Source organism: Mauremys reevesii, linkage group 7 (assembly GCF_016161935.1).
Source record: "Mauremys reevesii isolate NIE-2019 linkage group 7, ASM1616193v1, whole genome shotgun sequence".
Lineage (NCBI taxonomy): Eukaryota > Metazoa > Chordata > Testudines > Geoemydidae > Mauremys > Mauremys reevesii.
Window position 1 is genome coordinate 29,815,908 of NC_052629.1, and position 25,411 is coordinate 29,841,318.

General features: G+C 39.6%; 2 protein-coding genes across 16 annotated transcripts in view; one reads left to right on the top strand and one right to left on the bottom strand.

Moving 5' to 3' along the window:
* BLNK (B cell linker) overlaps positions 1-6,706 on the top strand; it is a 153,569-nt gene extending 146,863 nt beyond the window's left edge. For all 13 annotated transcript variants that reach the window (XM_039482965.1, XM_039482967.1, XM_039482968.1 and 10 more), the window contains 3 exons: positions 280-363; positions 1,358-1,513; positions 4,454-6,706. In XM_039482965.1, the coding sequence (XP_039338899.1) occupies positions 280-363; positions 1,358-1,513; positions 4,454-4,573 (360 nt within the window). In that variant the 3' untranslated portion in view covers positions 4,574-6,706. The remainder of the gene's footprint in view (positions 1-279; positions 364-1,357; positions 1,514-4,453) is intronic.
* A 4,708-nt stretch (positions 6,707-11,414) lies between these two features.
* ZNF518A (zinc finger protein 518A) lies at positions 11,415-21,978 on the bottom strand. Of its 3 annotated transcripts, none has more exons than XM_039482961.1 (3): positions 21,787-21,978; positions 19,568-19,696; positions 11,415-17,079 (listed from the first exon to the last, which is right to left on the bottom strand). In XM_039482961.1, the coding sequence occupies exon 3, from the start codon at positions 16,952-16,954 to the stop codon at positions 12,284-12,286; it is 4,671 nt and encodes a 1,556-aa protein (XP_039338895.1). In that variant the 5' UTR covers positions 16,955-17,079; positions 19,568-19,696; positions 21,787-21,978; the 3' UTR covers positions 11,415-12,283. The 3 variants fall into 3 exon arrangements, with proteins under 3 accessions (XP_039338895.1, XP_039338897.1, XP_039338898.1); XM_039482963.1 differs by lacking the exon at positions 21,787-21,978 and adding an exon at positions 21,192-21,521; XM_039482964.1 differs by lacking the exon at positions 21,787-21,978 and adding an exon at positions 20,399-20,416.
* Positions 21,979-25,411: the final 3,433 nt, after the last annotated feature.

Genomic DNA, 25,411 nt, shown 5'->3' on the forward strand with positions numbered 1-25,411 from the left:
ATTTGAACTGCATCTGTCCAGTTAAGACCATGAGCTCCTGACAGAGGCCTGTCTTAACTATGTGTTTTCTAAAGTGTTCTGCCCACTTATGGTTCTCTATAATCATCATCATTTGGCAATGGATACACTACAGCATGTGTCCATATTTTATTATCCCTATCTTATAGCTGTGTAGTACAGAATATCCAATGAAGAAACCATCATTATATTTTGCTGTAAGTTATAGAAGAAAACCAGGCTTTTCCACTGCATTGACAAAGGTCTCCATCTCTCTCACAGGATGCTGGTGTTCATGATAAAGCATGGTATGCAGCTTATTGTGATCGAAAAACTGCAGAAGATGCATTATACAAATCAAATAAGGTAAAGCAGGGCGTTAACATTTGCGGTATGCCTCTTTTAAGAAAATTTTAGACACGTAGAATGGGGAATAAAACTTGAATTGTTCCCAGACAGTTTGGGCCCCACCCTGAACAGGTTAGAGTAGTGTTGGCTGAAGTGTGTCTACACAGTTTAGATTTGGTTGAAATGGTGGTCTCTAAAGCCAATTAAAGTTGCACTGTGTAACTCAGTACAGATTTTTGGCCCACTGGAGGCAATAGTATTATAGCAGCTAGAGATGGAAAAGATCTATCAACTCAGATACATCCCTTACAAGGCAAGAAACAGGCCACAGATACTAAACAAGCTCCATCACTGCCCACTGTCTCATACTCAAATGCTGGTATCTGTAAAATTGGTCCTACCACTTTATTTCAAAATGATAACTTAACAACCCACACACACACCACTGAGCCCCCTGACCTGGGCTTTAGCCTTTGTCTGAACTTCCTGACTGAGACTAGATCAGCCTGCACAAAGCTCTAATGCCACAGGGAGCATCACACTTAGGGCAGCACCCTATGTGCCAGGCAAAGGCACAGTCTTTCAGAGGCCTTTCTTTCCCCCAACAAATATTTCTTTTTTTTATGGCTCCACCACATGGGACAGAGGGACAGAAGAGTGGGGTAATCTTTAGGATAGGATATCGCTGGCTAGGAAGCATTAGGGTAACCCCAACACTGGCTCTCAGTGTTCGTTTGCTGCTTTTGTAAAGCTGTTGTAAAGCATTTCATCTGCTCAGGTTCTCTCTCCTTCCTTGCCTACCTACTGCCACTAGTGGCAGCTTGTACAGTCTTCACTTCCTAATGTCCTGTGATCCCCAGGAAGCTGTTACTACCTGCTACTAAATGACACCTGTATAAGCTAATATTGGGGGGAAGCTCCCCCATTTCTCCCAGTGAATTTTGATACATCCTCAATGATAGCAACAAAATAAAATAATAAAATATTATTGCATTTCCTTTCCTTGATATAGGATGGATCTTTTCTGATAAGGAAGAGTTCTGGTCAAGATTCAAAGCAGCCGTACACACTGGTTGTGTTTTACAACAAAAAAGTGTATAATATCCCTGTACGATTTATTGAATCAACTAAACGATATGCACTGGGCAGAGAAAAAACTGGCGAGGAGGTGAGTGATTTTTCCTTTTTCAATTTTATGCCCTAATAAGTAAAAATGAAGGGGTCTATTTTAATTACATTGTTAGGATGTAAATCTTCATTCACCAAAGAGAAAAATATACCTCATCAAATAATTGATTTATCCTTCAGATTGAAAAATCCAAAGAAACAAATATAAAATAAGGTACTTTAAATCAGTGGCTCTCAACCTTTCCAGACTACCATACCCCTTTCAGGAGTCTGATTTGTCCTGTGTACCCCCCAAGTTTCACCTCACTTAAAAACTACTTGCTTACAAAATCAGATGACATACAAATTCAAAAGTGTCACAGCACACTATTACTGAAAAAATTGCTTATTTTCTCATTTATACCAAATAATTATAAAATAAATCAGCTGGAACATAGTCTTACATTTCAGTGTATAGTATATAGAGCAGTATAAACAAGTCATTGTCTGTAGGACATTTTAGTCTGTACTGACTTCGCTAGAGCTTTTTATATATCCTGTTGTAAAAACTAGGCAAATATCTAGATGAGCTGATGTATCCCTTGGAGACCTCTGTGTACCCCGATTGAGAACCACTGCTTTAAATCCACCTCAGAAGGTAACTTAGGTTACTGCAAATTGGGACTTCAAAGTCACAGATTAGTTTAAAATATACAAATATATTTTATCATTTTGGACAGTCATCAGGATCAGAACTTCCGTTACTAAGTGTAAATTCTCCATCCTTTCTTGAAAACCAATCTTCTAACCATCCTTCATGCAACAGCTCCCATTGAACTCAATGAGATCTTTGAAAAAAGAACAGTTACATTTAAATACTTAGGGAGAAAATTAGTCTGAACTGCTCCCTCTGTCTCCCCACCACTTACCAAAAAGAGAGAGTTGATATCTTGGGTTGCATTTGCATAACTGTTAAAACTCTTCCGGAGTGTAATCATAGAATCGTAGAACTGGAAAGGACCTCAAGAGGTCATCTGGTCCAGTTCCCTGCACGTATGGCAGGACTAATTACCTAGACCATTTCTGACAGGAGTTTGTCATGGGAGATTTTTAAGAGCAGGTTAGACAGAGACTCCACAACCTCCCTAGGCAATTTATTCCAGTGCTTAACCACCCTGACAGTTAGGAAGTTGTTCCTAATGTACAACCTAAACCTCCCTTGCTGCAATTTAAGCCCATTGCTTCTTGTCCTATCCTGAGAGATCAAGAAAAATAATTTTTCTTCCTCCTCCTTGTAACAACCTTTTACATACTTAAAAACTGCTATCGTGTCCCCTTCCAGTCTTCTCTTTTTCAGACTAAACCCCATTTTTTCAATCTTCCCTCATAAGTCATGTTTTCTAGACCTTTAATCATTTATGTTGCTTTTCTCTGGTCTCTCTCCAATTTGCCCACATCTTTCCTGAAATGTGGAGCCCACAACTGAACACAATACTCCAGTTGAGGCCTAATCAGCATGGAGTAGAGTGAAAGAATTACTTCTCATGTCTTGCTTACAACGCTCCCGCTAAAACTTTTTGCCTGAGGGCCACATCTAGGTATAGAAATTGTGTGGCAGGCCATGAATGCTCACAAAGTTGGGGTTGGGGTTTGGGACGGGGTGAAGGCTCTGGGTGGGTCCAGAAATGAGGAGTTTGAATGCAGGAGGGGGCTCCAGGCTTGGGGGTGAGAGGTTTGGGGTGTAGGAAGGTGCTCCAGGCTAGGACCAAGGGGTTCAGAGGATGGGAGGGGGATCAGAACTGGGACAGGACATTGGGATATGGAGGGGAAAGTGCTCCAGCTAGAAGTGCAGGCTCTGGGGTGGGGCTGGGGATAAGGGGTTTGAGATAGAGGGTGCTCTGGGCTGGGACTGAGGGGTTCAAAGGGCAGGAGGGGGATCAGGGCTGAGACAGGGCATTGGGGCGCCAGGGGGTGGCTCAGGAGTGCAGGTTCGGGGTAGCGCTTACCTGAAGTGGCTCCCAGAAGCAGCAGCATGTCCCCTGTCCAGCTCCTACACTGAGGTGCAGCCAGGCAGCTCTGCTATGCACTGCCCCATCCGCAGATGCTATCCTTGCAGCTCCCAGTGGCTGTGGTTCCCAGCCCATGGGAGCTGCAGGGGCAGTACTTGGGGTGGGGGCAGCATGCGGAGTGGAGCCCCCCGACTGACCCTACGCGTAGGAGCCACAGAGAGGACATGCCTGAAGACCACCTGTTCTTCAGATAAAAGGCTGGCAAGGAGCTCAGGGAGACCTGCAGGAGGAATAACTCAGTGGTTTGAGCATTGGTCTGCTAAATCCAGGGTTGTGAGCTCAATCCTTGAGGGGACCATTTAGGGATCTGGGGCAAAAATCTGTCTGGGGAGCAGTCGTGCATTGGGGGGGGATTAGACTAGATCATCTCCTAAGGTCCCTTCCAACCCTGACAGTCTATGATTCTGGGAAAGGGGACAACCAACACCACCTTGTTTATGTATTTGATTTATGTTGGACTGTTGATTTTGAGAAATAAACCAACCCTCAAGTAAAGGGAATGAAATTTTACTACTGTTTGGAGCATTATTTGACACACTGGCTAGGGATTGGCTCCTGCAACCAGCTTCCAGCTCACCTAGATCATCACCTTTGAATAGCTCAGCCTTAGTGGCCTGTCCCAAAGCCTTCTTCCTAAAATGAGCAATAGGAGAACTGAAACATAACTATCATTACCACATATTTGTTCAAATTTCTCTATTCTACTGCCTCCTTCCACTGTTAGAGGGCACAAAGTACACAGTGGAGGCAACATACTTTGGCACAGGGGAAGGGAGACACACCTATTTGATAACATGATCTCAGAAGATCCTGTAGTTCCAAAGATGACCATGACAGAGAGAAAGAAGATGAGGTAGTGATTCTTGTGATTTTCATTTTGTTAGCCAAGTAATCTATGTGACTTCTAACTGATTTCTGTTTTCTCAATCCAGCGCTTCACAAGTGTTGCTGAAATAATAGAGAATCATCAGCATACACCCCTTGTTTTAATCGACAGCCAAAACAACACAAAAGATTCCACCAAACTGAAACATATTGTTAGAGTTTCATAATTACACTGAACTGTAACAAGATCAAGATTTTTATATGTATTTTTCCAGCTTCCCAAAGTTTCTGGATCAAGTATTTTAAACAAAAAAATTTAAAAAAAATTCAGTGCTCAAAGAACTACATCTACTACAGCTCACTGTTTTCAAGAAAGTAATTCCTTTGCAAGATCCAGAGCTCTTGAAAGTAGAATGACTGTAACTAAGAAATGGACCACTGTATGCAACCTGACAAGGATACTATTTTATACCATGTCTGGGATTTCGAGATATGAATGGATTAGCACTGCCTAAAGCTCTACTCCGAATGTCTGATTCATGAGGTTTTTGGTTGTATTTTTAAATGTGCAAATAAAATGTAAAAATACTGTAAAATGAATAATGTACAGTAATATTACTGGTTGATATTTATTGTTGTGCTTCTAACTGCTGTCAGAGTACTTTAGTATAGCTTGTGTTTATCTTAGTGTGACTATTATCTTTCCATGAGCTGCTTCATACCTTCTATTGTTACAAAAAATATCAATGTACAGTTTGCTCATATGCCTGTATTTTTTCTCCCATGTATATTTTTGGCTAGACAGTTTTCTCAAATGCCTGTCTGCAAATTGTTACCTGTAGGATTTAGTGCTTAATGTAGGAACACCAGGTTCCTTCATTGCTAAATATTACTTAAGCACTACATTCTTGGGCAATCAAGAGGGAAATTGAGGCAGGATTACTACAGTGCCATGCTGCAGGTTGGCATGTTCCAGGATCACCACCTGTACAATTCGAGCATCTGCCACTAGTAGATACAAGAGACAAGGTGGGTGAGGTAATATCGTTTATTGGACCAACTTCTTTAGGTGAAAGGTACAAGCTGCCAAGCTACACCGAGCTCTTCTTCGGGTCTGGAAAAGATAATCAGCGTCCCAGCTAAAAACAAGGTGGAACAGATTTTTTTTTAGCATAAGGGATAAACAGCTGTTGCAGGAGATCCTTTAAGATGAAGTGGGCAATTAACAGCTCTGCAGCCATAGGACAAAGGAGGGTTAGTGGGTTACAGATTGTTGTCATGAGTAAAATAAGTATCTCTATTGAGTCCATGATTTTTTTAATCCAGCCAAATTATGAGTTCAAGCTCCCAGTCATGACATGACTAGGAAATATGTCAACTGTTTTCATCAGATACCAAGTCAAGTGGGTTCTAAATATATTAAGTTGTTTTTAGTCTGACAGCTGAGGACATAGTAATTATTTGTTCAGATATCTTCCATATTACAATGCAATACCAAAAAAAAGTACTCCAGTTGACTTTAAGAATAATTAATGCATAGATAAATGTTGAATCAGTGAACAATAATTTTAAGGCTAAAAGTAAGGCTTAATTGTAAGGAAGACAAAATGTAGTACTCAACCTGCTTTTAGTTCCAGAGCTCAGCGATGATGCAGAACCATCTCACTCACTTATTCATATTAACATGCAAGAATTAGAGTACTTGATGTCTGCCTGGTACTAAAATTGCAGCATAATGACCAAGTAGTGTAATTTATTCCTGCCAGTACTGTTCTTTGAAAGACATGGGAGCTCATATTCTCAAAATTCAAAAGCTGAGACAAAACTACATTCCTTTCTCTCTCTAAAACCACCCCTAGTAGGCAAGTTGTAAAAAGACAGAAAAACTGGGTGCTGATGTCCCAATAGCTATGGAACAAAGCGATACTAAAACTTGTTACAGAAGTTGTTTGTTATACTTCGTGTATTGCTATTGTAACAAAGAATACACAATGGGCCAAATTCTAGGCCCACTAAGGTCACTTTGCACATCTGGAATGGCAGGAGCACAGCGCTGTTAATATTTTAGCCCAAAGCATTTAGTTATTCTCTAGATTTTCCTAACAGGAGAAATGCTAGCCCCATACCTGTAAACAATTACCATCCACTCCCAATAAGTGTGCTAAAATTTTAATGTCTGTCTCTTTATATACATATACACACTATATGCAAATTACATTAAGAATGTTAAAGTTACTAAGCACTCAGACATTAGGAAATGTCAACATTAGGCTCTGTGCAACCTTAATTTGGCATACTTGTGCACATGCATTATGATATAGTCTTTAATTACATGATCAACAACTATTTTTCCACACAACCACCACTTCATTCAGTACACAGGATGGTGTGTGCTCACTTGAGTAGCTATTCAGTATTTTGTTTTCTATATATGGCTCCATACCTTATTTACTGCATAATATTAAAACCTACTCTGAAAAGAGAATTATTTCCTCACAGGCTTTTCTATGATGCTCATCACTATAGTATCTGATTGTTGTGAAAATAAATGAATATACGAGAAGCATTCACAAAGTGAACAGTGGTATTATCCCCATTTTACAGATGGGGAACAGAGACAAAAAGGTTAAGGTCAAAAGGCTCCAATAATTTTTGGTGCCCAATGTGCAACTCCTAGGACCTTACTTTTAAAAAATTTTATTATATAGCACTTCATATGTTCAAAGCACAGCTCCCCCGATTATAGTTCCCACTGTAAGTGCTCAGCACTTCTGTAACTCAGACTCCAGGTTATCAAGTCAGACACTCAGAAAACAGTGAACACACAATTAGTGACCACCTGTGAAATTCTGGTTTAAGTGACTTGCCCAGCATCACAGAGGCAGGGATAGAATCCAGTTCTCCAGGACAGCACTCAACTGTCTAAACCATGAGACCATCTTTTCTCTTCTTGCAATCTTCTACCTCACTCACTACACAATTTCCAACTGCTGCAACAAATGAAACAGGTCCTACAAACAACAGCCCCCTTTACTACGCAACACTGATTATCCCTAGAGTACCATACCTCTAACCCACTGAATGAAAAGGGGGTCCTGTGGGGGAAAAAAAGTATGTGGTCATGTAATTAAAGACTTATAATACATATGCATGCATCAGGGGGAAGGGATAACTCAATGGTTTGAGCATTGGCCTGCTAAATCCAGGGTTGTGAGTTCAATCCTTGAGGGGGCCATTTGGGGCAAAAATTGGTCCTGCTGGTGAAGGCAGGGGGCTGGACTCAATGACCTTTCAAGGTCCCTTCCAGCTCTAGGAGATTGATATATCTCCAATTATTACCTTTTACCTTAAAATTAAGGTTGCACAGGTAACCTTACTTCTGACATTTCCCAACTTTTAAGTGCTTGACTTTGCAACTTTATTCATGTTCTTTTAACATAGGATATTACACAAAAAACTAGGTTTTTAAGAATTGGAAAAAATTGGAAAAAAGAATTCTATCATGGCATCATATTGGCACCTATATGGAGCCACAGCACAGAACTCTGCCTTTGAGTTAACAGACTAACTGACAGCAGCAGTAGGTTGTCATCCTCAATATGGACCAGCCACTAGAGGGGAAGACACTTTGCCGGTGCGTTTCCACAGATTTTTGCTGGCAGCAGAGGAATGATTGAAATCTTGAATTCAATTCCAGGTTCTGGAAGGAAGTGTGCTCTAGTAGACAGAGACCAATCAGCCCCTGTTCCTTCCTCCACCAAAAAAAAATACATCGATCCCTTCTGCTCCTGTCTCAGTCCCATCTCTCCCCAGCCAGCCTCCTCATCCTAGTCCCATTCTTCTCCAACATGCTCCCTAAGTACCAATTTTCCTTCCAACACAGCTCACAGTCCCAGTATCCTCACCCATTTCCTTGTGCAGCCAGTCCCAGACTCCAGGCCTCTCATCCAACCTCAGTCTTCCTCCTCCACTTGTTCTCATTTTCCATTGTGCCGATTTCCCCTTCCCATGCTCCTTGTCCCATTCTACTCCCACAGTTGCTGTCAGCCTGGTTCTTGTCCCCACTGCAATCAAATCAGGCTGTTGCTCTTTCACACTCCCTAGGCACCAGCAGAAATGCCAGGACTGGACAATGGGATGGATTACTTGATAAATTCTGCTCTTCTGTTCATTCCCTCTAAAGCATCTGGCACCGGCCATTATCTGAAGACAGGATACTGGGCTGGGTGGAATCTTCCAACTCTCAGTTCCTGTGCCTAATACCGCAGCAACCTGCATGGAAATTCCTGCTCAGTCCCTGCACTCCAGGCTGTAGCATACTCAGTGGAGACCAAAATCCTCAATTTTGTTGCTCAACTTCAAGTATTTATGCCACGTGAATGAACAAAGATCTTTCAAAGGCTTAAAATTTGGCCAAATTTGGTGGTTTTTCACAAGAAGAGAAAAAGGCACAAATCTGACACAAAGATCGTGCCATGCCTCTGCCAAATTTCAAATCCCTGCTCCCACATATAAAGGCACTAGAGCACAACTAAACTATTTTCCCCAAATGTTGTTCTTGGAAGTGGCTGAACTATTTTTGCTGGAACTTTCAAGAACAGCCTAAAGTAGAAACCCAGCATGCAAAATTTCAACCCAAACAGTTAAAAGTTTGGCAAAATAATAAGCAACTAAAGACAAGGTCTTATAATGGGAAATGTCAGACAACCTCAACAGCAGGCAGCACTACCAACTGCAGCTTTTTTGTTAATAAAAAGATTCTGGTGTGTGGTCTATTTATATGATCTTTACTTTGATGTTAGCAATAACCAATTCTAAAAAGTGTTTCCACATGAACCATTTTTTTTTAAAATCAATGAAATTTGGTAACTGTGTGGCTGCAACCCTTGCCAGTAGGTTTTCAGAAAGATATTTACAAATGCACTTTATGTACCTCTTAACAGGATCCTTCATCTGTAACACAAAGATGCACACTGAATGCTTTAACTCTGAAGAAGCTGATATTTTCCAGACTATCAGCCACACAATACTTATGAAAAATATATACAGACAATGTGTGTGTATAAATATAGTTCCCCAAAAAATTTGGAGTGATACCATATTACAACAGTCAATCACTGCATCCATATAATTCTGGATGGTGCAGCAGAATGTGTCAAGGTACAATTAAATCCTCAAGAGTCTTTTGTAACTGGCTCAATTAGTAGTTAGAGATATAAAATTGATAAATCATACTGAGTTTTATAAAGGATCAAAATTTAATGTCAATATTACAGGAATGAATTTCAAAAGCAACAGAATTTTAGATTTACAACAAAGATCCATATACCCACTCAGTCTGCTTAAGAGTTGCTTTGCTGCAGCAGGGGGCTAAAATCGCCATTACCATGTATGCTCTCACTTAGCTGCACTGCAGCACAAGCCACACAGAAGTAGCCCAAGTAGTAGATTCTTCATAAATTAGTGTTAAAATGCCAGGCAAGAGCCTCAGAACATTTATTTTCTCCCCACTATATTAAAAGCTTTGCAAAATTAACAAATTGTGTGACAAATTCATTATGAGGCTTAAATTTAATCATGAAAGGAAAATATTTCACACTTAATGAAATATTTGATCTGAAATGCTGCTCCATATGTGAATGCAAATATACATGTTTCAATCTAAATCCACTTATATACCCATTTATTACAGAGCTAAAGTAAAAACACCTCATGAATGACGCAAGTCATTAATTACAGTTTTCTATCACCAAATTGCTTATTTTCATTTCCAGTAAAGACTGCTGCTTTGCTTCTACATAGCAAAGCAACACACACTCTTAAGCTCCTTCAAAACACATACCAACGCATTTTTTCATACTTCCACTCTCCCCCATCAATTTAGGTGTCAGCATTATTCATGCACAAAAAACACCTGCACTGTACACCAAAACAAACAAGCCAAAAAGTCACAATGAACAAAAGTTTTAGCAGTCACTAGGAGCCACTGTGTGCTCAGCACTTTTTGGAGGAAAAACAAAAACAAACAAAAAGGGATGTTTATTTTGGGACCTAAATATAAGTTTGGAGCTTAACTTTAGGCACCCATTTTTGAAAAATCTTGGCCAAAGAAAATATAAGTTAAGACAGTTATAAAACTATTTGCATCCAACAATCTGTCGATGATAAACTTTTTTGCAGGGAGAGTTTAAGAGGAAATTTCTAAGTGTTTAAATGTTGAAAGCACATACTTTTCCTGATATAAAGTACCAATCCCTATTTAAACATTAAAACAATTTGAGACATTTTAAAACAGAAAACATACTAACACTTATTACACCTTATGAAATAGAAGTTTAATCATTAGTCTAATTTTGTTCCCATTGGCATCACTGAGAGGTTTACCACTATGTTCACTGGACACGGGATCAGGCTCCATATTCATGTCAGAGTGACATTTACCCTTCTACAGAGAACCAGCCCAGAGAACCTATGTTCAATTTAAGACCTCACAATGTTTTAAATGTGCAGAACCTTTGCTGAGAGCACAGAGCTGAATTTCATCCATTTAAGATTTCCAGCAACATTTCAAAAGTGAGTCAGATATTTAGAGTACAATCCTGCAGTCCTTATGCAAGACTCCCAGTGACTCCCTAAGGACTGCAGGATACAGCCCTAAATGTAGGAATCTCTGTGGGTCAGATTGTGATCCTGGCTGTGTGTCCACATAGGAAAGTAAGGGAGCATAAACTCTTTTATTCCCTTGCATGAGCCACTCCTATTTACCAGCGGCAACAGGAGGTAGAGCAGCCTCTGCAAGGCTGTTACTCCCCGTACAGATGGGTGGGGAGTGGGCAAAGTTTAGGCCTCCCCAAATACCAGACAGTGCAGTTGAGGAAGCAGAAAGGGAGAGCAATCTGCACTAGCTATAGGAACTGATTGTTTTCCCTGGAACAAAGTATAATCCAATTTCTGGTCCTAGGACAGTGCAACTACATGCTGCCATTTACCTGGGATTTGTGATGGGGGTAGTACATACTGGGGCTAGAAAACATACATTTCTATAAACTCTCACAATCATTCTGTAAACACAGTTATAGCAAATTTAATATTGATGAGAATCAATACAGATTAGGAATGTTCACCATTCTTAAACACCATATACATTATGAATATATACTGTATCTTTCCAACTGATTCCATTCTCAGGCTCAATGTATTAGCCACAATTGTAACATGTTTTATTAATTTATATGAAAAATACTTCACTAAGAAAGTAGACAAACTGCACAGAAATAGTACAAGTGTCATGTGCATAGCAATACAGCTTAAAGCATTCACATATGGCTTTGTTTAAATGAAACTATTGGGGAAATGGTCCTATTTGGACCTATGGTTATACAGTTGACATAATGTAAACTGTTTCACATCTTTTAGGCACTTGCTAACAATAGTGTTCAATCCCTGAAAAAGCAAAATCAAAAACAATTCAAATTGAAAACAACAAAAAAAACCATGGGTAATAGCTGTGTGTAGTTGAAAAACCTTTAAATCAGTTTTAGTAGTGCATGCACAGAACTGAAAAGGGAAAAAAATTCTGTGCAAGATTTATAGCAAGTAACTGAGCAGTACAAAAATATTTACATGTTTAGGTTTTTAAATATGTACAGAACAAAAATCCTGGGAACTCATTCTATAGAATAATAAAAATATAGGACATGATAGTAATGAAAAATATATGCAGTTTTATGGTACTGTAATTTCAATTAGTTATACAACATCTAACCCACAAAGTTCTTTGTTGTATCTCAACATTTGATGCTATCATTTTGCATTATTTTAAAATTGTTTTGTATTTATATACCATACCTAAATAACCTGTGTATCATAATTCAACTTGGTTCTTTTTAAAACGAGTACTGTAAGGTATTTATTTTTGCTTTCTTCGCTAATCAAGATTATACTAATGAATTCCAGTCTCGGGTAGCTTCCATCAAATGTCTCTGTCCATGCCCTACCCAATTATCTTGATTGTCAAATACCCTACCACAAAACCAGCAACTAAAGTTAGCTTTCAGGGTATTATCAGAGGTAGTTTTCACAATCTGATAATTGTTTTTGCTTGTCTTTTTCAGTGTTAATTTTAACACAAATCTTTCTTTTACAGGACTAACAGGTTTTATCATCCTGTGCCTCCTTCGAGAGAGATCCTCAGTAGCAATGTCCAAAGTATTGCAGTATGCCGGTTCCAGAAGAGCATCAATAGTTCTTTTTGACAATGAGACCTTAAGAACATGTCCTTTAAATTTAGTAATAGTTTTCATTACATTTACAACTTCTGGAACATCTGCATCAGGATGGTTCAGAACTACAACTGGCTGATTTCTCCGAGGACATTTTACAAGTTGTTTAGAATTAAAAGGAAGTAGTTTCAAAGTCCTCACAGTTTCCTTTGATGCCCTTGGTCTGTAAGGGCCACTTGATTTGCTAACAACTTCAGTCTGATTCTTTTCTTTGCACTTCCTGTGCAACATTATTTTCTTTCTAGGGGGTTCTTGGAAATCATCCTTAGTTTTTCGTTTGGAATTCTTGTTTCTTTGTGAAACCACAGCTTCAGAACTTTTATGACCAGTTTGTTTTAAGCAAGGTTTGACTTTTGAAAGTTTGTTTCTGGTGTTCCACGTGGACCTTTGGCTACCATAACTATTCCCTTTGTTAGCAATTACTGCTTGTGTAGAATTAATTGAACACTTTTGTGACCATGCCCCTGTAGGCTTGGTGGAACATATAGGTTCTACAGGAAGTACACAATTAGAGCTTGCCAAAGAGGGATTTGCTGGCATCAATCTACCTGGTAAGAATAAGGCATCACTAGAAGTAAGAATAGTCTGTTTCTGCCCTATTGCAGGACTTTTAAAGGACTGCATTTTATCCAATTGTAATGAGGGCACTGAGTTGCTAACTGATTGTTTTAGATCAGTAGTTGCATCAGAAGTAGAGGTCTTAATTTTCAGCAAAAGCTTTTGTTGCATGGCTCCAGTTTTCTTTGGTTGACAACTTTGATTATAAGCATTTTCTTGAACATTATGTTTCTGTACCACAGGCTTGTTTGGTGTCATACATTTCAGAAAAACTGCCTGTCGTCCATCAGGCAAAAGCGCATAAACAGGCTGCTTCTGTGGAATCTCCTGTTGTTTTACTGACTCCAAGGAACCAAACACAGTGCCATGATGTTCTGGTAACATTTTTTCAGAAGAAATTCCTTTCACAGAAGAATCAACTGAATTTGTAATTACAAGAGGCGCTTTGAATGGCACACTATTTGACAAATCACTGACTGCCCCATCAGACACAGTGCTAACACCAGAGGAATTATTTACACTTTTAACACTGTCATTTTTCAACTCGGTCTTTGAAGTTGGTACTGTTATTTTACCATACTCTTTAGATGCAACTCTCCCTAAAATCTGAGAGCTATCACCAGTGACATTTGCAACTGTGCCAAGTGTCCCACTACTAAATGTCAATATCATTCCAGGTCTTTTATTTAAAAGGAAGGATGCAGGTATGCTTTTAGTCAAATGAACCTCTGATGAACTTGCTGATGGGAGAGGTTTTCCTGAAACAACTTGTAAGCTTGGTTGGTTAGCAAGATGCAAAGGTACAAGAAACCCTGGTGGAGGTGTCTGAACTAAAAGTGTTTTCTTCTGTTCTGGAAGAACTGGTGAGAAGCCGCTAGGATTCTGGGTTGTAGATCGCATCTTATCTTTTACCAACTGCTGTGTTATGATTGCATCTGTATGAGTTTTAAGCAATGTACCAACACCCGCAGTTCTAGATAACTTATCCATTTCTTCTGCATCAAGTGATGTCATTGGTGCCTGTCTTTCTTTCCCAAAACATATACCTTCATTTATTGTGCTACATTTCATGTTCAACTCTCTCTTAGACATATGAACACCTACATTAGAAGGACTGGCTAAACCACATGCAGTGGAGTCTTTTAAGTGTGTAAAAGTTTTACTGTCTGTCTGACGACATGAAAATGACTGATCACAATGAAGTTTTACGCATGTATTTAACTTATTGTGAGATTCTTGCTGAGTAGTTGATTTTACTTTTAGCACATCTTGAAGTAATTGGTTTACTTCAGGTGACAAATAATTGGATGCCTGTTTACTATGTAATGAGAAAACTGATGTGATTTTAGGCATAAGGGATGAATTAGCACAATCTGAAATATTTTCTGCTTTAGATTTCTCAGCTACATTTTCAAACACTTGGTTTATATTAGTGTCCAAATACTGTTTGCTACCACCATGCCATTTTTCCATAAAACACTGTCTGTCAATAACACATTTTGATTGGTTTCTTGAAGAGACAGAATTATTCTTAGTGTTTACATGTCCATAAGCTGAATTAATATTTAACTGGGATGATACACATTTTTCAGGATTTAAACCTCTCACTGACTGTGAAAATGAGGCTGTAGAGTCACTTCTCAAGCTGTTTTGAAGAAGAAACATTTTGCTGGACATAAAGTCTTTAGGTTTGTCATCTGTTGGCATCCAAATGCTACATGGATTATCTGAAGAGTCTATTTTAGAGTAATTATGAAAAGGCAGTAGTCCCTGGCTAGATGAATCAACTGAAGGATAGTAGAGATGATTAGGTCCACCGTTATTGCTCACTCCACCATTTTGTATTTTAAATTCAGTAGGGAAGGGCATTTTCATGGGGTCATAATGAAGTGTATTTGTAACGGTGGGAGATAATACCTGAGGACGACTGTGAGCAATACAACTTTCCCATGAGAGAACATTACCCCTAGTTCCAACCTTTGTCACCAAGTCATATGGAGGTGCAGTTGATCCAGGCTTCATCGGCAAATGAGTTGCATTCTTTCCTATAACTACAGTGGGAGATTCTACAGTCTGAGAAATAGTCTTACCATGTGATAAAGCATTATTTTGTTTTTCTGCTTTTGCTTTTCCTGAACAAGGAGTAGAAAATGAAAATGGAGTGGAGGTTAATGAGTGAAGAGAATTATTCTTCAGAGTTTGCTGATTAGTTACATGTGATGTAGCACTGGAAGATAAGCCAAAAGTATCAGCAGTTTGTAGCAAAGAATCAGCTGAGGCATCTTTAACACCATCAGATTTTTGTCCCGATAAATACACATTCTGTTTATTTGTAGGCAACAATTTTATTACAATATGCTGTTTTCCATCCACCATCTTAAATCCCATAAATTTAGCACTGTAGTTTGCCGGAACAGATATTTTATTATTTTTCACCATCAGAACTGTAGGTCCATGAACAGCATTTTTCAATAATCCCAAACCAAAACTTGACCCATCTTCTGCTTTATTGTATTGCATGGTAGTAGGCAACACTGTTCCACCTTGGAGATTATGCTTTTCATTATGTATAATTTGATCTTTTTCTTCATTCATATGCAGCTCCTTTACAGACTGGTTTAGCTCTTCAGATTTGGGTTGAATTTTATTCAAATTCCTAAGCACTTGTGCATTTTGCTCTTCAGTTTTGTCATTTCCATTGTTAATTCTTTTCCGTCTCCAAAGTGCTTTCCTCGATGCTCCTGTTTTGTACCTTCTCAAAATAAGCTTGAGCCCTGCTGGAGTCTTTACTATTCTTTTTTCACATTTATCCTTCTCCAGTTTATCTTTTGCATATAAGTGATCTCTATGCAAAGCTATTACATGCTTTAAAAGGTAGTCCTTCCGTGGTGCACTATAGTTGCAATACTGACAACTGAAAGGAAATGCACCAGTGTGAACAAGAAGATGCTCCTGAAACTCCCCTTTTGTGAAGCTGACATGATGGCATTTACCACATTTATACTGTATTTCGTTATGTCTATGAATGTGCTGAACAAATGTGCCCACATCTCGGGTAGAAAACCCACACTTTTCACATTGAAAATGACCATTTATACAATGCTTTGATGTGAAGTGTTTTGTCAAGTCCAACAGGGTATATATATGCTCATCATTACAAATCTCACATTTTACTAAAGTGCTGCGATGGATGCGGCGATGTTGTTTAAACAACTGGAAGTCATTGGCTGAAAAATTGCACATTTCACAAGGATATGAAGGCAACTCTCCATAGTGTAACAGTTGAAAGTGTTTCTGTAGATCATTTGGGCTATATCTAATTTTGTCTCTACATTTTGTACAGGTGAAATTCAGTATCTTTGCTGAAGTTTTCAAACTCTCTTCTTCAAACTGCACTTCTGGTTTACTTTGCAAATTGTAGCTCTCTGAACAATTTAGATGACTTCCATTTACTTTCTCATGACTTAAAGATTTTCTTGCAGTTTGCTGTTTACATTGAAATAATTTTCTGAATCTATCAACTTCATTTTTCAATACCACTTCATTTGGAATGTTCACTTTGGGCAAATCAATTTTCACATTTTTCAGTCCATAAGAAAGACTGACATCTAAAATCAGTGGTGGAGGCATTACACTTCTAGTATCATTCACAAATGCTTTTTCCACAGCATTATCTGGAATACAAACACAAAGTTTCTTTGCAGCATTATCTTGTAATAAAGTGGTTGGCTTTTTATCACAAAAAGTTTGTTCCTTTTCAGATGGCATGGTTTTAAAAATATTCTTTATTTTGTTTTAGGGAGATCTTGTGAGTTTTTGTAATTTTTGCAGCAGACAAGCCTATTATGCAGAAATATCTTCAGAGTTCCAGGACTTTCTCCATTTTAACTTCCCTGAAATTAAAAATAGCACAGTGAATGCTACTTTTTAAAAGCTGATTCAATTGTAACATACTCCTTACGAAATTATTAAAAGTATAGTTTATGAGCCAGCATTTTAAATATATTTTTAACTGTTTATTACTTTTATATATTTGTATTAATGTGGCACCCAGGAGAAACAGCACCAATCCAAAAAAACCAAAATGTCTCCCTCCAACAATTACATTAACTTTATTTTTATGAAACTTTTTTGGATCATTTGGGCATTATATTTTAAAAAAATATATAAAAATATTTTTTAAATTGTATGTGCTATACCTATTGACAAAAGAGAAAAATACACTTTAACAGTTCATAGCTACACCTTTATGTTTTTTGTTTTCCTCACAACATAGCTTTTTGTAAACAGAAGTCTTCAATATATGTTCATATTGTGTAAGCATCAGAACTTTTTTATTAAGTCAGATTTTATTATTTACTCAGGAACAGATAAACCTTGGATTCAATCCATATAAAAATAATTAACTTTACTATGACATGGGTCATGAAATGGCATCTACTGTATTATGAATGAATTCCTAAAGTATGCACTGAAATTTGACTTCATTAAAATATGAAAATGCCCCTATTTTTGCTAAGTTTTCACTACTCATACTAGTAGCTAAACGTTGTGTAACAGAAACCAGTATCATCTAATCTTGGGGAATAGCCAGATTTAAGTTTTACTTTACAAATGATGTGGACAAAAAATCTGTATCAATACAAAGCAGCACAAGAGGCTTCACTGGCATAAGGTCTGGAAGCTCAAGTCCATGTTTGGAAACAAGGTTCCCACATGGCAACATAGTATCAGGTCCAATAGACTGTCACAGAAAATCATTTTCACTCCTTAAAGGTAAACTGCAAAACAAAACAAAAATGGGGGTTGCCCTTCCCTGCTTCTTCAAAATCTATAAAATTCTCTTTCCTGCTTAGGGTTTGGGTTTTTTTTTTTTTTTTTTTAAACGTTAGAAAAAATGATATCTTCACATCCCTCTTTTCTGGAGTGCTTTAGCAAAATTTTTGGAGATGTTGCTTGAGTAGTAGAATCACAAGATACTGTAACATGAGCAGCAGCCTCCACACACACATGCATATCTACACAAGGTGATGAGGATACTGAATCATAGATCATTTTATTGGTTAACATCAAACTGTAAGAATGAGTTTTTTCATCCCCTCTTGGTTAGGGGTATGCAAAAGCTATAGCATAGGTAACAAGCTCTGACAACAGCGCAACTGAGGTTCTCCAAATATTTTATCATAGTCCTCTAGCAAGAGAAGACCCAATATTAAACACATTAAAATCAAGCAGCAAGATAGAAGCTGAAAAAAATTCCAAGGCTCTATTTACACATCAGAGGAGCAAGAAAGGCAAAAAAAACATTTACACGCATATTCTTTATTGCACACCTTTAAAAAATATTATTAGGATTCCTAAACAAGTCTTCCAAATAATAAAGAGCAAAACATTTTCCAGTATTTTATACATCTTTTCAATAGTAATATATTATATGTTATTATTATAGTATAGTAATAGCAATATTTTAGACAATTAAAATTCAACTAACAGTGTTCCTCAGTTAAGTGAATCACAGAACTTTAAATTACACATTTGGTGTTCTTAAAACCAATAAAAATACCCAACACACACACTTAGAAGTCTTTGGTAACGAAGACCAATGACCTGGCATACAGAAAAGAGGAATTTTATTTTTAGATAAGCTACTGTACATTTCCTGTTTATACTCACAAGTGTGAGATTAGTCCATCTGATATTACTCTATTTTGTGCCATCACAGAGGCACACTTCATTGTCACTGAAATAAAAATATACTAATGTTTCCTCTTGTCAACACTAAGATCCACTGATGTACTGCTATATAAAGTAGAGAAAATAATCTAGCTCCCAAATAAAGCATGGGTGACAAAGTATGGCTCAGAATTCTTCACTGTAGCTGGATATTATTAATAGACAAGATGCAACCCATTCAAATTATATGTCCCAGCATGCCATGCTCCATCCTGATGCTAGTAGCCAGCTGCTCAGATGATGGAGCATTATACTGAACACTGAGACCAGTAATAACTACAGACTGCATTTTGCATTAAAAATGAAGGCAGTCTGCTGTATTTTATGCAAAGGTGAACTTCAGGTTCCTATTATGGCACCAGTGTGGTCCTGAGTTGGGCAACCTTTCATTATCTGGATAAAACACAGATGCTCTTGGCAAAGTGTTTGCCAGATATATCCAGCCAAGTTAAATTCTACTTAACTTGTAACTTGTGTGGTTAATTAGTTTAACATTCATAGGCTAATATAAAACTGCCTCACTGTATCATAGGAAATTTTTTCTAAGTGTAGCTCCCCACACAACAAACACAATTCTTAACTAGTAAACTTACAAAATAGAAGCCCAGTGAAATTTTTGTCTTTTAGCTAGCCATACATTGAACTTACTCAGTAGGGAAAGATTAGATTTCAATTCTTCATTTGCCTTTTCAACATTTTTCTTCCACAAGAATGAAAGGCATAAAAATACAACGATCAGAAAAGGCCACAGTCAGGAGAAATACTTAAGAGAAGGATCTGGAAATAAAAGGATAGAGATTTAAAAAGCTGTAAATATAAGAATTTCAAAAACAAGCATAAATTCTTCACAATCTGACATTTTGTGTGTTTTTAGCCAAATGAAGGATGGGACAAACTCTTATATGACAAATATGGTTCTGTCAAGAAGAATGGAGTAATTTGTGATATGACCTATAAATCTATGAGTGGAATTAACATAGTTGGGAGAGTACATTTTTGTTTTTTGTTTGCCATCGATTTCTTGGGTACTTCTAAGGTGCCTATAACTTTGGTAACCAAGTAGCCAGACATGGTAGTTGTCAACAAACAATAGAAAGAACACTACTTGGCACCACAGGGCTTGTATACATTTACAACGATGCAGCTGCAGCACTTTGTGAAGATGCTACCTAGGCCAACAGGAGAGCTTCCACCTTCCCAAGAAGGAAGACGACCTCCCATCAACATAGTGCTCGCTACATCAGGAGTTCAGTCAGTATAACTGCGCTATTACACCAACGTAAGTTTGTAGTGTAGACCAGGGCTCAGTCCATTGATTTCTGAATCTGCACCAACAACACCATAAAGTTTAACTTTGGCGAAGCCATACAACTATTTACAGAGGATTTTGAAAAAATGCTTTTTAAAAAGAAAAGGGGGGACATGAAAGGAAAGGGAACTAGTCTACCCACCACCATTTGAAAATAAAACTGGATTTACATTTCTTATATTTGATATCATGAGTAAGGATTCAATCTTGAAAACATTATGCATATGCTTAACTTTACTCAGATAAGTAAGCAGTTTCTAGATTTTTCTAGGCCCCAATCTTGTTTTGAAGAACTTCCAGTTTGCCAATATGTTGTTAAAACAAGATGTAGGTGAAAACAAAAGCAAGCCATTGACTACAAAGAAGAAATGACCCAGTTTAATCTGATGATAATCAAGTATTCTTATTTTTAAACACAAGTATTCTTATTTTAACAATGGACATTAACTGAGAAAGGTTTATTGTTTATAAAAGCATCTTATGTTAGAAATACAGTGCTATGCAATCATCATAAATATACCTACAATTACTTTCTTGAGCTACATTTCTAACAGTCTATAAAAAGCTTCATTAAATATATTATTAGCACAGCACAGTGTATACATTTTAGACACTCTAAGCACCACAATTAAGTAGCTCTTTCTAAAGGCTACCAGCTGACTACTCTACTCACGGTAAGACATAAAACCATTGTGAACAGTTTTCTAGTCTAGGGTATAAGCTCTCAGGGGAAAAAATGTAATGTGTGTGAGTGCATACACATCTATGGTAGACAAACAGGGCTGAAATACAAACCCTAAGGTGTAAAGAGGTGTGTTTAGCTACCTTTATGAACACTTCTGAAGTGGTACATTTTAAACTAATACCAGGCATTACAACAAGACACTCTAAGCAAAAGTGGAGCTGGGTGGGGGACCCCCTTTTCTGAGGCACTGAGACGAGAATCCCTCCTTGTAGACTTACTCAAGCTTTTCAGGCAACCCAGGCTCTGGTGAGACACAGGGCACCGAACGGGCAGTGAGTGGTCTCCCCCCGCAGCCAGTCACCTCTCCCCAGCCTGATCCCCATTGGGCTAGGCAGTGCTGGGCAGCCCCCCACACCTGGCTGCCCCGCTTCGGGCCCCCAGGGAGCGGGGGGATCCCGGGGACGCTGAACTGCTGCTGCTGCTGCCCACGGAGATGGCAGAGTTGCCAGGCGGGGACTCTACTGGCCCCTCAGCCAGGCGGCAGGATACACGGGCACAGACCATGGGACCCTGCCATGCGGCCAAGGGAGACACTTAGTGCCCGCGGAAGGGGGCTCAGCCGCCTTCCCTCTTGCTCCCGCCTCGCCTCCCGCCCCCCACCCGGAGCCTGGGGCCACCCCACAAACTTTCATGGCGGGACGCGCACGGAACTATTTGATGGCTCAGCCCTACAGCAGGGCGGCTTCCTGCCCCGCCAGGGAGTCGCCCCCTGCTTGCCGCAGCCCCCTCCCATGCACGGGGCCGCAGCCCCCTCCCTGGGGGCCGCACGAGGGCCCGTCCGCCCGCTGGGGACCGTGCCCTGCGCCCACTTACCTTGCCCGTCTCCATAGCCCTCCGAGCCACAATTGGCGGCCATAACAGTTTCCATCCGGGGACTGTGGGCTGCCGAGCTGAGCCCAGCCCAGCAATGGGGGGTGGGGGTGGCGGCGGAGGGATACGCGCTTCACCTGGGACAGACGGACGGAGGCCGAGGAGGCCCAAGGAGGGGAGTGCGTTCTGATGACCCTCCAGGCCCCCAGTTGGGGGGAGTGGCAGGCCCCTGGATGTCCCCCGTGCCCCTGTGCTGGCAGCTCTGTGTTGACTGCAGCTGCTGCAAGGCTGAGATCCTTCTATATATGAGGCAGCAGCATTGACAGCCCCATACACTCTCCCTCCTCCTCTTAGGGTGACAGATAGCCAGTGTGAAAAATCAAGGCACTTTTTGGAGTGGGGTATAGTTGCATATATAAGACAAAGCACCTAATATTGGGATGTCTGGTCACCCTATTATCCTTGTCTATTACTGGATTGGCTGAGATGGTGGGGGGTTATGGCACAGGAACATAATACATGACCCCCAGTTGCAGGGCACCAACCTCCCACACATCCTCCTCTGCCAGCCAAGTACATACCCCTCACTCTACACACAGACACACACAACCCCTTCAGAGCCTCAGACCTCAACCTTTTGAAATGGGGCCCTAACCCTGATGGATTATATGCGCACTAACCCCTCACCTACCCACCGCTCTTATCCAAACTAAGGTCACCTTCCCTCCCCTCCCCACAATACACACCAACCAATTCTGTTTTTAGCAACAGTTTGCCATTCACCAAAATGAACCTTTTCTGTGGCCAGTGTACTTCAGTGGAGTAAAAAGTTGTATCTCTATTTTTCTCACCAAATATTGCTAGTTATTTAGCAAGTTTATAATACCTTCACAGAAACACACATGCACCCCATTTCATTCAGATTCATTGAACAATGACAGGGTACTCATCATCATGCAGACATAGATGAAGATATGGTTTCTGCTTCAAGGAGTCCAGTGCAGATACAGACTATGCAGCTCACACGCATTAGCATATTAGAAATACCTGGCATAGATAAGATATTTTTACACACTCAAGGTAATGTAGCAACCAAAGCTGAAAAGTTCTGTGGAAGAAATGTTTCTTCAGAGAGAAGTTGTTTACTTCACTAGAAAAGGGAGACTGTTCCATGTATAAGGGTTAAACTACAGTTGCCATTTTCATAACAATTATTGTTAGTAGACTTTTGTGTTTGTGGTGCTTTACAAGACATATAAAAAGGCAAGATCCCTGTCTGAAGAATTTGCAATCTCAGACACATGCAATACAATAAATTCAAATGCAAGAAGGTGAAGAGGTGTGATCAATGGCAAGATCAATATAGGAAAGATTAGCGGAAGAAGTGAAATTTGAAGGAAGAAAGGGCATGGGAAAAGGGATGCTGTTCCAAACAGAGGAGGCCACGAAAGAGGGTGCAAAGGCAAGAGGAAGGAGTGAAAAGGACTGATGGTGTTTCCAGTTGCCTTCGGTGAGAACAGAATTGGACCCAAAGGGAGCAATTCAATTAAAAATATGACTACACTAGAATCGGTACAGTGGCACAGCTTTTGTAGTGTAGACGCTTTCTACATTGATGGAAGGTGTATTTCCATCTATGTAGGTCAGTGGTTCTCAAACTTTTTTTCGTAGACTACTTGAAAATTGCTAATGATCTTTCCAAATGTTATTTGTATCGTTAGCTAATTATTGTAAAGCGCTTTGGATAAAAGCACTATATAAAAAAAACTTAATAATAATTAACTTTTTTTGTTCTACAAATAAAAGCATACAACTCATATTTTAATATCAGTAGTCTTACCTTTCTAATGCAATGGATGTGCCCTCTCTCCTCTGCTGTGGCAGCCCCTGAGCTAGAGCTGGGAAGGAGGGCCGTCTATCCCCGGCAGCCACAGCCCTGGAGCTGGGGAAAGTTGCCTCTTTCTCTAGCCACCACAGCCCTGCACATCTTAAATTCCACCCACCCCATCTTCTGACCTCACTCCCCCCTCCCACCTATCTCCTATTCCCCCCAAGGCCACCACCTCACTTACATGGAGCACAGAGTCTTGCGGCACCTTATAGACTAACAGACGTTTTGGAGCATGAGCTTTCGTGGGTGAATACCCACTTCGTCGGATGCATGTCATGTCACATGTCACTTCATCCGACGAAGTGGGTATTCACCCACGAAAGCTCATGCTCCAAAACATCTGTCAGTCTATAAGGTGCCACAAGACTCTTTGCTGCTTTTACAGATCCATACTAACACGGCTACCCCTCTGATACCTCACTTACATGTGCATCTTCTCCTGCACAGCTTCATTAATTAGGTGGATGGCCCTTTGTTCTCTCATGTGCGACTGCCCAGGCATGCACCTTAGAGGGAAGTATCTGCGGACCACCTGAATGGAGCTCACGGACCACTGGTGGTCCACGGACCACAGTTTGAGAACATCTGATGTAGGTAATCCACCCTTCTGAGAAAGCAAAATTTTTCACAGCCCTGAGCGATGTAGCTAGGTCAATCTAATTTTTAAGTGTAGACCAGGCCTAAGTTCTCCATACCTGTTATTAAGTCTCACTAATTGAAAGGAGGAAGACTTCCTCTGAGGATTGAATTTAAGTCAATGTTTAAAGTTTCTCCCTTCGGAGATGAAGGATTATTTTGTGTGTGGTTCATGTGTTAAAAGGAGCCATAACAAATTTCCATAATTCTTTTATATTTCCCTCATTCAGATTGTCATCACAGCTTGAGATATTGCCCCTCCATTTCTGATTTTAAAATGAGAATGAGAGGAAGCCATGTCAAGTTTGTGGTGTGCCAATTTAACACGTCAAAAGATGCATATTCCTACAAACCCTCAGATGAAAAATCTTTCATATATGCTATATTAACTATAGTTCTGTAATGCCAAAAGCAGGTCCATTTATCTCTGGAATATTTTGCTGCCATCATGTTCTTATTCACTTTTATGTGTTTTTCCGCCTCCGCTAAATGTGGAACTTCAAATAAGCATTATGCTGTTAAAATGTTACAACCATGAATTTCCACAAAAATATGCATCAAAATACACAATCGATTAGAATCCAAAAATGGAGATTTTCTTTCATTTTATGTTGGAAGATCTATGTTTGCTATTTGCCATTTGTGAAAGACTAGGGCTTTACTTTTAGGGGTAGTATTTACCGTATATACTCGTTCATTAGCCCTTTCGTTTATAAGCCAACCTCCCAAGATGGTTAGGTAAAAATAGCAAAAACTGTATGACCCTTTCATAAGCCAACCCTATATTTCAGGGGTTGGCAAACTTTGGCTCCCGGCCATCAGGGTAAGCCACTGGCGGGTCAGGACATTTTGTTTACTTGGAGCGTCTTCAGGCCTGGAGCCCCTCAGCTCCCTATGGCTGCAGTTTGCCGTTCCCAGCCAATGGGAGCTGCGGGAAGTGGCGGGAGCTGAGGGGCTCCATGCCTGCAGACGCTCCAGTAAACAAAATGACAATGTATTAGATATTCAATTCAATGATTCCATAGAGTTGAAAATCATCTAATTTTGGTGTAGACCCATTTATAAGCCGAACCCCACTCTTTGATGCGTCACTTTTTTACC

Excerpts from the sequence above, each read along its gene's own strand:
- ZNF518A (XM_039482961.1), bottom strand. The coding sequence starts at position 16,954 with ATGCCATCTGAAAAGGAACAAACTTTTTGTGATAAAAAGCCAACCACT.